The sequence below is a fragment of the Lampris incognitus genome, chromosome 16 (assembly GCF_029633865.1).
Source record: "Lampris incognitus isolate fLamInc1 chromosome 16, fLamInc1.hap2, whole genome shotgun sequence".
Taxonomy (NCBI): domain Eukaryota; kingdom Metazoa; phylum Chordata; class Actinopteri; order Lampriformes; family Lampridae; genus Lampris; species Lampris incognitus.
In genome coordinates, this window is record NC_079226.1 from 30,167,948 (window position 1) to 30,181,141 (window position 13,194).

At 44.5% G+C, this 13,194-nt stretch overlaps 1 protein-coding gene across 1 annotated transcript in view; it reads left to right on the forward strand.

Annotated features, from left to right (window-relative positions):
- atr (ATR serine/threonine kinase) overlaps positions 1-13,194 on the forward strand; it is a 55,746-nt gene that overhangs the window by 16,307 nt on the left and 26,245 nt on the right. The window contains exons 21-34 of the mRNA XM_056295622.1: positions 241-331; positions 852-977; positions 1,491-1,697; positions 4,427-4,540; positions 4,745-4,860; positions 4,990-5,110; positions 5,391-5,528; positions 5,779-5,950; positions 6,178-6,344; positions 7,049-7,213; positions 8,380-8,471; positions 8,798-8,889; positions 9,132-9,309; positions 9,734-9,919. Of these exons, the coding sequence (XP_056151597.1) occupies positions 241-331; positions 852-977; positions 1,491-1,697; positions 4,427-4,540; positions 4,745-4,860; positions 4,990-5,110; positions 5,391-5,528; positions 5,779-5,950; positions 6,178-6,344; positions 7,049-7,213; positions 8,380-8,471; positions 8,798-8,889; positions 9,132-9,309; positions 9,734-9,919 (1,965 nt within the window). The remainder of the gene's footprint in view (positions 1-240; positions 332-851; positions 978-1,490; positions 1,698-4,426; positions 4,541-4,744; positions 4,861-4,989; positions 5,111-5,390; positions 5,529-5,778; positions 5,951-6,177; positions 6,345-7,048; positions 7,214-8,379; positions 8,472-8,797; positions 8,890-9,131; positions 9,310-9,733; positions 9,920-13,194) is intronic.

Here is a 13,194-nt window from a genome sequence, read left to right on the forward strand (position 1 = left end):
CCGGCCCGGGCCGTTTGCTACATGTCATCCCCTCTCTCTCCCCTGCCTTTCCTGTCTCTCTCGACTATCGCTATCAAATAAAGGTGGAAAATGCCAACAAAAAAATTTCCTGAGTGTGTTTTGTGCCTATTGGGGCACTTGATTCATGTTAAAACACCATTGCACAGTTTCATGACTCCAAACAAACGCGACAGAAATAAAAATTCAACAGAAAAATCTAGCATGGTTGATTTCTCACAGGGAAGAGGTCCAGGATCATCTTCATGAGATTTACTTTCTACCAGACCACCCAGAGTTGAAGGATATCCACACAGTTCTACAGAACAACAAGGTCAGTACAGACAGCGTGGAAAATCTGATGGTGCTGTTAGGATATTCACTTATATGATGGTGATAAAAGTTATATCGCCTGTCGACAGTGATGATGTTTAAGATGATAATGATAATAAAAATGAAGTAAAAACAAGAAAAAAGTTCTTGTTAGCATCACAGTCAAGATTTCTTGAGTTACCAGTATGAAAAGGGGAACTGGGTTTTATCTCCGTGCATATCCCTCATATATACATAAAAGTAAAGCATCCCTTGTCTATACTGTACGTTTTATCACAGATGTCAGAATGTAGTCATGCAGTTTACGTATCGGTGCCTGGCTTGAGGGCACATTGGAAGTGGACAAAGTCCAAAAAAACTGCCCTCTGGTTAGTCTTCTTTTCAGGTATCTGCTTTCTACTTCTGGAGCCAACTGGCGGCTTTTTTCTAATGTCAATAACAGCACCAGTGAGGATGATGAGAATAACGGGGGTGATGGTGGCGACAAATGTTTTGATGATTGACGTATGCTATTTGTCCAGCTGACATCTAGTAGCAGTGACCTGGCTGCTGCACTACAGCTCTCAATGAGAGCTGTCCAACACGAGAACGTTGACGTCAGGATCCACGCCCTTACCAGCCTCAGAGACATGATGCACAGCAACCAGGTACACACAGTCCAAGACTAATAGTTCTCTGCAGTTAACAATAAAGCAGTATGGAATTCTACTTTTGAAGTGATTCATTTCTGTATGAATACCATGCATATTGCATTACGTTTGTTATTTCTTCAATTAAACATTCAGTTTGACTCAAAGTCTGTGTACACAGAAGTACTGTTGTAAAATGCTATTCTGGGGCTGCATTTTAAATCAGTCACTCATTTAATCAAACTTTATGGAGTGTTTTTAAGCACAGTCAAATGCAATGAAGTGTGCTTAAATTTAAATGAAAGCAAAAAGGGTGTGTGTTTGTGTGTGTGCGTGTGTGTTAAATGAAATATAAACCTAGACTAATGTAAGAGGGGGGGCTTACAATAGGGCTTGACCCCAGTTGTCTTAAAAACCCTGGTTAATGAAAATTTCCTGCCTTTAAATGAAATTCCTGTTGGCCCACCGTGGAATAACATACTCAGATGCCAATCCTAGTAATTTAAATTTTTTGGAAATTGGGTTCTCCAGGAGTGGCTGCTACGGCAGGTGTGTGCCAGTGAGTCTGTGGAGCCGGTCATCTCCAGCCTGGTGGCTGTTCTGCTCAGGGGCTGCCAGGACTCATCCCCAGAGGCCAGGCTACTCTGTGGGGAGTGTCTGGGCGAACTGGGAGCTGTGGACCCCGGACGTCTGGACCTGACGCGCACGCATACCCACGGCAACAGCAACACCTTTGTGGTGAGTCGAGTGAAGTTTATTTGTAGAGCCCTAAATCAGAACCAGAAATTCTTTTATTGCCATGTGCATTACATGCACTAGAAATTTAGCTTGGCTTTGTTGGTACAGAGAATGAAATAAAATAAAGTAAAAATGAAACAAAATAAGTATGTGGAAAAATATATATACAAACGCACACACACACTGACAAAAAAAACAAAACATTTTGAGCACCTGCCTGTATGTTTTTGGCCCTCCATTTGCTGCCAAAACAGTGTCAACCCGCCGAGGCATGGACTCTATAAGGGGTTTTGTGGTATCTGGCACCAAAACATTAGCAGCAGATCCGTTAAAGTCCTGGAAGTTGTGAAGTGGAGCCGCTGTAGATGCGACTTGTCAGTCCATTACATCCCACAGATGCTCAATCAGATTGAGATCTGGAGAATTTAGAGGCAAGGGCAACACCTTGAACTCTTCATCAAGTTCCTCAAACCATTCCTGAACAACGTGTGCAGTGTGGCAGGGTGCGTTGTCCTACTGAAAGAGGCCACAGCCATCAGGGAATACCATTGCTATGAAGGGATGTACCTGGTCTGCAGTGATGATTAGGTAGGTGGCATGTGTCAAATTGACTTCCACATGAATGGCCGGACCCAGGGTTTCCCTGAGCATCACACTCCCTCCACCGGCTTGTCGTGTTCCCACAGTGCATCCTGGTGCCATCACTTCCCCAGATAAATGGCATACACATACACAGCCATCCACTTGATTTAAAACAAAACAGTACTCATCGGACCAGAGGACCTTCCACTGCTCCAAGGTCCAGTTCTGACACTTGCGTGCCCATTGTAGGCACTTTTGATGGTGGACAGGGGTCATCATAGGCACTCTGATTCGAGATTCAAGATTCAAGAGTCTTTATTTGTTACGTCTCATTATACAAGTACAAGAGAGTAAAATTCTTGTGTTTCGGCTCCTCAACACTGCAGCAGCAATAGTAATAAAATGACAATAAAACAACAAAAAAGCAATAATAAAGTGTGGTGTATGTAAGGTGCTGTGTGTGTGTAGGCCCAGCGTTAATAAATGCGCATGTGTGTGTGTAGTTGTTTGCATATTTGTGTTTGTGCGTGTGTGTGTGTGTGTGTGTGTGTGTGTAAACTGATGATCCGCTGATGGGTCTGTGGCTACGCAGCAGGGTGCGATGCACTGTGTTGTGACACAATCCCTCCATCACCATCATTAAAATGTTCTGTGACTTGTGCCACTGTAGACCTTCTGTCGGTTCGGACCAGACGGGATAGCCTTTGTTGCCTTCGCACATCGATGGGCTTCGCGTTCTATGACATCGCGATTATGGTTTGAACTCGATTAATCGTTCAGCCCTAAACAAGTGTCTCTGATGGTAACACTTTCTCCTGTTGGAGCGACATGACTGGAATCAGGAGAGAGCTGTACCAGTGAGGCCTAGGTTTTCAGATAAGTGGTTGAGGAGGATGATGGGGGAAACGGTGTCGAAGGCTGCAGAGAGGTCTAGGAGGATGAGAATACTCATGTGGCTGAAATCGGCAGCATTGAGGAGGTCATTGGTGGTTTTGATAAAGGTGGTCTCCATGCTGTGGTGTGCTCGAAAGCCAGATTGAAGGGGTTCAGAGATCTCATGGTTGGACATGTACTGATGGAGTTGGGCAGCAACTGCTCTTTCCATTTCCAGGATTTTACTGAGGAAAGGAAGGTTGGAGATCAGCCGGTAGTTAGTGAGGTCATCTGGGTTCAGACCTGGCTTTTTGAGGATAGGGGTGACTGCAGCCATTTTGAAGCTGGAGGGTACCGTGCCAGATTCCATAGAAGAGTTGATAACGTTTACCATGGTGGGGCAGAGGGAAGGTAGACATGTCTTGACCAGGACTGTGGGCATCAGGTCCAGAGAACAGTTGGAGGCCTTGGCCATGGTGACCAACTTAGCAACTTGAAGAGTATCCACAAGGGAGAAAGAAGGGAGAGAGGCAGCACTGAGGCAGGCATGCAGCGGGGGACTAGCACCCGGTGGCTGAGGTGCATGTGGAGGGGAGGGGCAGGCACCAGATGCTGCTGGTGGATAGAATCCACTTTGGCCTGGAATAAGTCCAGACACTTGGAGCAGAAGTCAGGGACACCTGACGGGTGGCAGGCTTCGAGGGGGCTGAGTAGCCGGTTGGTAGTGGAAAACAGCATCCTAGGGTGATTTTGCTGGTTGCCAATGAGAGTGGAGTAATATTGCGTTTTGGTCTGGGAGAGAGCTTCTTTAGTTCTTCACGTGATCTTTAAAGGCCCCCGAGGTGGACAGTGAGGCTGGACCTTTTCTAGAGCCTGTCCAGTTGACAACAAGTTGTCTTCATGGTGCAAAGTTTGGTGGTGAACCAAGGGACAGGACGGGAGAAGGAGCCAGTATGGGTTTTGAGGGGGGCAGGAGAATCAAGGGTGAGTGATAAGGCTGCATTTTAGTGGGCTACCAGGCCATCCACCATGGTGTCGGAGGGATCTGAGGCCATATGGGTTGCTATCATATTAGCCAGGGCTGGTGCAGTGTTTGATGCAACATCTTCTGTCTTGCAGACTGCACACGTTTTAGAAAAACAGATTTGAAGCTATCAGGGGTAGACTACATAGGTAGTCACTCATTCTCCATTTTCCTACAAATGTTGTTTATAACCTTTAAAACTCCAAAACATATGAAAGTGTTTTCTGTTGCTCTTTTCTGTGCCTGACAGAGGGGGGTTGATGATCCCAACTTTGCCTACGAGCTTCTGACAGAGCTGACCAGAACATTCCTGGCCTATGCTGACGATGTGAGAGCACAAGATTCCGCTGCTTATGCCATGCAGGTATGTGCGTGCGCACGCACGCTGACACACACACACACACACACACACACACACACACACACACACACACAAATGACATTGGTATGGCATCTAGAATTGCAGTGTTTGCTTGTGTGCCTATCTCTGTTGCAGGGAGTAAATGCGTGTTTGTGTGTGTGTGTTTGCCTGCTTTTATGCTTGCACATGTGCCTTTCCATGCACTAGGAGCTGCTGTCCATCTTTGAGTGTTGTGAGGGTCGTACTGACTCACCAGGCCGTCGGCTTTGGAGGAGATTCCCAGAGCAGATCCAAGAGATACTGGAGCCTCACCTCAACAGCAGGTAACGGTGTTCACACATGCATGTGCAGACACACACGCACACATTTACTCATCTTTCCCGCTTTCATCCATGTCCCTGTAGTTCACTCTGTCCCCCTCTCTTTATCTCTCGCTCGCTCACTCACTGCAGGTACAAGAGTAGTCAGAAGGTGGTGAACTGGTCTAAGCTGAAGAAGCCGGTGTACCTGAGCAACAGGGGCAGCAAGTTCTCTGATTGGTCAGCTACCTGGGCCAGTTACCTCATAAGCAAGGTCAGCCATTTGACTCTCTTTCATGAATGAAATCAAAATGGATCAATATCATAAATGCCAGTTCAGGTTTACTTCAACCACAACAGTTGGATTTGGGACCCATTGTCAGCAAGAATCCATGCTGCTGAATTTTTCTGGAGCAAGATACTGGTGGCCTACCAGCCCCGGTGGCACTGATCTGTAGCTGTTGTTCTCTATAATACACAGTCTATTTCTTCAAACTCATCAAATTCATCTTCTGCACTGAATTTAACTGAAATCCCACCTGGTTGTGTTCCAGGTGAGACATGATCTTGCCAGCAAGGTGTTCACCTGTTGTAGCTTCATCATCAAACATGACTACAAGGTCACCATCCACCTGCTGCCTCACATACTGCTCTACATGTTGCTGGGCTGCACTCCCACAGAGCAACAGGAGGTACTGATACATATTTATACACACACACACACACACACACACACACACACACACACTGAAACTGTAATACAAGGTAAGTGTGGACAGGGTTTGATTCTCCGTCCATCACGCTGATGGATTACTACCACAACATCTTAAATTTGTTTCACGTTTGTGTCACAATAGATGAGTCATCCTTGCAATAATTCCACATGAAATAGGAGCAATGATGTAAAATACTTGTATCTCCACTATTCTTCCCACTCTTCAGGTCACGGAAGAGATGCTCTCCGTGCTGACAGAAGGGGATGCACAGGGAGGGGTGCGTGTCCAGGAGACAGCCTCCAGCCTATCACAGCTCAGCACCCAGACAGTGTTCAGCATGCTGGCTCACCTAACGCAGTGGAGCCGCCACTTCCTCTCCTCCAAAGCTATACAAGCCGGTAGGGCACTCACACAAACGCACACTAACAAACAAGCATCAGAATAGCTGAACAAGGGGGTGACTGAATCTGTACCTGCTTCTCCTAAGTGATTTAGATATAAATTAAAGTAAGTTAAAGAACATTGACAAAAAAAATGGACTCCACTTATAAAGCAAGCTGGATAAATACTGTACTTGCATTACCAGGTCCATGTTAAAACATAATTGGAGGATGTCTTTTTCCAGAAAGTGGGGAGTATCAGCGCGTGGTGGCTTTCCTGAAGTCCATGCCTCAGGATGTGCTAGCCAGGGCCTCTCTACGCTCTAAAGCATACACTCGTGCTCTCATGCACTTTGAAGCTTTCATCCTGGAGAACAAGGAGAACATCCAGGACCATCTCACCTTCCTACAGGTCAGACAACATGGACTTTTTGATTGGGATAAATCTTACCTGATACATTTGTGCTTGGCAAAGACTAAGAGGAGAAGTAGTGACCCAACTTTGCTCATTGGGATTATTAGGATTAAATCGAATTGTCTGTCTCAGAGTATGCCCTGTTTTCTGATTTTCTAATGACTGCTGGGATAGGCTCCGGCATCCCGCGACCTGGATTCGGATAAAGCATTTTGGATAATGGATGGATGGATGCGCTAAAATTAATCTTTGTTACAGATGCACACAGGACATCCGCATATTTACAGGGTACTCGCAAGCAAAGCTACCAGGCTCTCCTGTGGCCTGTTGGCATTGCAGCTATTGATTCTTTGCATTTTACAAGCCATTATTCAGCTATGAGAGACAACTGTGCAAAAGTCGACATGGATCATATAAAGTTTTAAAGTCTTCAGATTCATTTTTAGAATAAAAAGTCCAGAGGTGTTATCCCCTCCTTGCCAGCATTTTCTTTCCTGGCTATTTTCTGTTTGTTTTGTTTTTTTTCTGCTGCGTTCCATCAATTTAGAATACATTTGTGGATTGTTTACATGGCTAACATTTTACCTCATAAACAAGAGTGTGAGACATTTAGCTCACTCAGCAACGTTTAAGGCTGTTGCAGTGTGTGATGGGAAGATTGTGGTTGTCTGAACCCTCTGTTTTATGATTGGCTGCCACAGACGCTGTATGCGGCTATGCATGAGCCTGATGGAGTGAGGGGCGTCAACGCCCTGCGGCGGGAGGAGCCGTCGCTGCGGGAGCAGATTCTAGAACACGAGAGCATCGGCCTGCTCCGAGATGCCACCGCCTGCTACGATCGTGCGATACAGCTGGAATCAGACCAGGTACCCACACATAAGCGCTCACTCATGCACGCACTCACATGCAGTCACTCACACACACATAGAGACAGACACATAGATAGACACAAGGTTAGGTTGATATGAAGAACAAGGAGTTATTCCTTTGTTCCATAATTGTTTTTTTATGGCAGCTAATTTTTTTATGTCAAAAATTACAATGACAGGGGTGTCCAGGTAACGTAGTGGTCTATTCCGTTGCCTACCAACACGGGGATCCCTGGTTCGGACCCCTGTGTTACCTCCGGCTTGGTCGGGCGTCCCTGCAGACACAATTGGCATGTCTGTGGGTGGGAAGCCGGATGTGGGTATGTGTCCTGGTCGCTGCAGTAGCGCCTCCTCTGGTCGGTTGGGGCACCTGTTCGGGGGGGGGGAATAGCGTGATCCTCCCACGCACTACGTCCCCCTGGCAAAGCTCCTCACTGTCATGTGAAAAGAAGCGGCTGGTGACTCCACATGTATCGGAGGAGTAGTCTGGTAGTCTGCAGCCCTCCCCGGATCGGCAGAGGGGGTGGAGCAGCGACCGGGACAGCTCGGAAGAGTGGGGTAATTGGCCGGATACAATTGGGGAGAAACAGGGGGAAAACAACCCCCCCAAAAAAAAATTTCAATGACTACTGTAATCAAATGACTATCTTTTAAAGCAGCACCACTTAACTATTTTTTACTTCAAAATTTCATTGTTAAATTCATTTTGGTTGCATAGTGTGATGGCTATGGGAGAATGACACAGTTGCTGTTTATATCAGTTTCCTAGAAGCCTTGTTTTCACTATATTTTCTGTTTACCACCAGGCGCGAAGCTTCCCGAGAAATATAGGGATTGCTTTTTATTTTCTGCAGCTATTTTTTTTGGTTTCCGAATTCAATAACTAACACTATCGTACGATAGCAATTTTACTTTACCTCATCTGAGAACATAGCTCCTATTCTTTTGCAATAGTCTTTTGAGCTATGGCTTGTAAAGAAATGCACATGTCTTACTATGAAGAAATGGGGAGGAAAACCACATTGGCTGCCTTTGCAACAGTGGCGTAAAAGGCGATGCTGAAGTCCTCAAGGTTAACTGGTGTTTGTTTAAATCAGACATCATAAAGTTTTGGTTAAGTTTTTCTTGCATTTCTGTTAACTTACTAATCCTTTTGCATGCAGATTGGTCACCGCCATGGAGAGATGACTTCCATGCTGGGCCTGGGACAGTTGTCCACAGTTATCACTCAAGTCAATGGAGTGCTCGCCGACAAGTGAGACAGACAGGCAGACACACACATCTTTAACCAAATATGTTGTTAAACTGATTCAATGTGCAACTGACTAAAACCATGGTTCTGTGTTCATCTTAACAATTTTTTTGAACTGTATTTTCAGTTCTTCAGGATCGTCCTCTGTAGTTATCCTCCTAAATAGCCAGGCATCTTACATTGACAATTCAAAGTGTAATTGCTAAGTTCATTGCTGTATATGTACATATCTGTGTCCTGTGTATTAAACACGACCTTCAACTTAAAATTTATTCACTGTACTTGGTCACTGAAATGACTGTAAATTTTATTTATGGATGAATATGTAGGCCCCAGTGGAAGTCAGAGCTGAACGCTTACAGGGTGGAAGCAGCCTGGAAACTTGGTAAATGGGACCTGCTGGAAGATTATCTGACTTCAGGTAAGTTTACACATGCAGACAATGTAAATGTAATTATTGTCAAGTCTGACTAGTTTATTTTAACCCACTGTATAATACACTTTTTTGTCCTCCTCCTGTATTTGAAATGCCTTTTCATTGATTCAAATAGACATGTATTTGGACTATTTATGAGTGCATAGAACCTGATTATTTCTTCTGCCTTTTTTGAGTTGGGGGAATCTACATTCAGTATAGGGTACTCTTATTGTGTGTGTTTGTAGACGTTCAGTCCAGCACATGGAGGATGCGTTTGGGTCAGATGCTGCTAGCTGCTAAGAAGCAGAACTCAGAGAAGTTCTTTGATAAGCTGAAACTGGTGAGGAAGGAGCAGGTGGTCCCTTTGTCGGCTGCCAGCTATGAGTGTGGAACCTACCAGAGAGGATACGAGTACATCGTCAGGTGTGTTCAGCCGGCACATTGCATAGCTGGGTAGACTAAAATTGTCATCTCGTGTGTGTGTGTGTGTGTGTGTGTGTGTGTGTGTGTGTGTGTGTGTGTGTGTGTGTGTGTGTGTGTGTGTGTGTGTGTGTGTGTGTGTTCAGAATCATTGTTGTGGTGCACTTTGTGATGTACTGCAGGCAAACAACAGAGGGCAATAGTGGGATTACCTCTGCCACACCGGTTTCAACATTCACTTGTGCTTTTGACTGCTTTTGTTTTTTTGGCTGTTTTTATATTCATTCAGTTTATTCGTATTTTGTGTGTTGAGTGTAAAGCACTTTGTAACTGTATGATTTTAAAAGTGCTATATAAATAAAATGTTGCTTGCTTGGTTTTAACCAGTTAGGAATGGCTGCTTACATTCTCTTCTATGTGTGTCTAGACTGCACATGCTGAGTGAGTTGGAGCATGCCTTTACTGAACTACAGAAACAGAGCAAAGGGTCTGACCCTAACCTCAGCAAGCTGATTCTCCATTGGTCAGACCGCCTAGAGATGACCCAGAATTCCTTCAGGGCCAAGGAACCAATCTTAGCCCTACGACGCGCCTTGCTCAGTCTGGGATCAGGGTAAGAATATGTACCTACACATACAGACACACACGATATAATTTTTTATATTATAATACCTTGTATTAAGGTATCTCTAGACTTAAAACTACCTTTTGTGTGGGTGTTGGCATCTGTGGATGGGTTTGATTTGGTGTGTTAAGAAGGCTGTGTTCATTCTGAGCAGACCTGCGTGAGAAGTGGCAGATATTTTTTGATAAGCAGGAAATTGTTTTATGCAGTCCATGATCTCTGCTCTCGCACCAGTGGGCACTTCTTTACCATTATTAGGACCCTTTTCCCAACAGCCCCTACTGAAGTAGAATGACCTTCCACTCTGTTCAAGACTGTACAATTGCTCCATATCTTCTGTTGTAAACTCAAAAGTCAAGTCTTTAAAGCAACAATACATACATTTTTTACCATAAAATAACAGCCTCAAAATCATTTTGAAGGTACACCCTGACTTGTAATTGGGAGAATGGTGCCATTTTTATTACCACTCTGCGCCCCAAACGCTTGTTTTTGCACTATGTAACTTGGGTTGAGCAGGTACGATCTCATGTACATGATTTTTTTTTTTTTTTGGGCGAAAGTGTGACCCACCCGACTCTGCCTCTGATTGCCTAGTACTCGTTGCCTTTGTTGTTTGGGTTGGTTGGTTGCATGAGGAATGAGATTGGTTAGGTTAGGGCACAGGCTCCCAACCTTGAGGTCGTGACCCCAGCTGGGGTCGCATGGAATTGAAATGGGGTCGCCTGAAATTTCTAGTAATTCATCAATACAAACAATAATAATTATTATAATTATAAAAACACCACACACGATTTAAAACAACTCACTTCCCCTCATAAAAATCGAGTTCTCGGCACATCTTGATACACGCAATCACACGTGACCAACGTGCAAATTCCCATGCTCAAACAATAGCGAGCGAAGTTTGCAAGCAAATCAGAGCGACAGAAAATTTAAAGATTTCTTCTCCCACCTGTGCCCTCCACATCTAGTGAAACGGAGAAACTGACATTAAAAAGAAAGAAAATACGATGGAACCTTCCTTCAGTTTGGATTTACTAGCATAACTGAACACAACGAGGAAATGCTGTGTGGTAACAGCCTGCCTACGGAGAGCATGAAACCCGACAAGCTCAGGAGGCATTTTGAGACAACGCATAAAGAATATGTAGGCAAACCAAAATCTTTCTTTGAAAAGAAATATGTCGCACTGAATAAGCAGCGAGTGTACGTCAGAAAGGCAATGACTGTCAGTGAGCGAGCCTTGAAAGCATCTTTTGAGGTGAGCTATTTTGTTGCAAAGGCTATGAAGCCACATACCATCGCTGACACTTTGATATTGCCAGCTGCCATTGAAATGGTAAAAACGATGCTTGGGGAGGGAGAAGCGCAAAAACTGAAGACAATACCATTGTCTGATAAAACAGTGAGAAGAAGGATAGATGCAATCGCTAATGACCAAGAGAGCACGCTAACAGAACAACTATAAAATTCCCCAGCCTATGCTCTACAAATGGATGTCAGCACAGAAGGAAAAAAATGCCCATGCTTTGACATTTGTTCATTATATGCAGGAGAATGCTATTCACGATGATATTTTGTACTGTCTCCCTCTTCCTGAACAAGAGACTGCCAAGGCAATGTATGATGTCTTCCACAACTATGTGGAGACAAACAACATTCCATGGGAGCATATGGTAGGATTTTGTACAGACGGGGCTCCGTCTATGGCGGGGCGGCGAGCAGGCCTACGTACGTTAATCGTGGAACTGGCCCCCTCTGTAGTATTGAATCATTGCATGATTCATCGTGAGGAACTGAGTGTGCCCATCATGGGCATATTGCAGCAGGTTGTAGCCATGGTCAACTACATCAAACCACATCCACTGCATGCACATCTATTTGCAAAACTATATGGGGATATGGGCTCTGAACACGACAATTTGCTCTTTCACACAGAAGCGCAGTGGTTGTCGAGAGGTAGGGTGCTGGAGCGATTTTTCAAGTTGAGAAATTAACTGTTGGTGTTTTTCATGGGTATGGAAAAAAAACGATTTTGTCAGCTTTCTGCGACATACAAAAAATGTGCCTCCTTGCATATGTAACGGACATCTTTGGAAAACATAATGAACTGAACATAAGCATGCAGGGGAAAAACAAGAATATCATGCAGATGAGTGACCATATTGATGGATTCAGGGGGAAACTCACATTCTGGAGAGAAAGCTTTTCAAAAGCAAACATCACCCCTTTCCCCCAGCTGAGCAAGTTTCTAACAGACAACAGCATTGATAACCAGTGCTCCACGAAGATGATGTGCGAGCACTTGAAATGCCTAGAAGAGCACTTTTCCACTTACTTTTCAGACTTGGGCATGTCAAAGTTTGACTGGGTGAGGGACCCATTCCACTGTGATGCAAGCCCCGTTTGGCCTACCTGCCACCACTGTTGAACAGCTGATTGAACTGACGTGATAGAACGCAACAGGGACTGCATTCATGAGTGGCGATGGAGGAATTCTGGTTTGGAGCAAAAGAAGAGTACCCAGAGATTTCAGTGTGCTTTAAAACTGTTGGTTCCTTTTGGAAGCACATATTTGTGTGAAGCTGGATGCTCTTGTGTGCATGAAGTCAAAGTACTGTTCGCAACTGGATGTAACTGCAGAGATGAGATGCACTCCGTCTACTACATAACCAAACTTTGAAAGGCTGCAACGAGATGTGCAAGCTCAACTGTCCCATTAAATAGGTAAGAGACACCAATCATGGGTCCTGTGGGGAGGGGGGAGCTGAGCAGTCTGAGTATGTATGTATGTATGTATGTATGTATGTATAATTTTCATGTTTTTTCATTGTTTTTCACAAAAAAGAGACACCAATCATAATACATAAAATACATAATAAATATACAGAATTGTCATGGGTAGAGCCTAAATGTGGTCTAAAATGAACATTTTCTTGCAACAAATTAATTCTAGCATAATTTTAGAATGTCTGGGGTCACTAGAGTTTTATGACTTCAAAGTGGGGTCACGAGCCCAAAAGGTTTGGGTTAGGGTAAGAATATCAGGGTAAGCCAATCAGAAGCAGAGTAGGTTGTGTCATGCCTTCACCATTCTAGGAAAAAATATCACTTTGGGAGATCATACCTGCTCAATCCAAGTTACATAGTGTAAGAACAGGCGTTCGGGGCATGAAGTGGGAATGAAAAAGACACCATTTTCCCTATTCATCATCGCCGGTCACACAAAGCGAGTATGACTGTCCTGTCAGTTGGGTTGT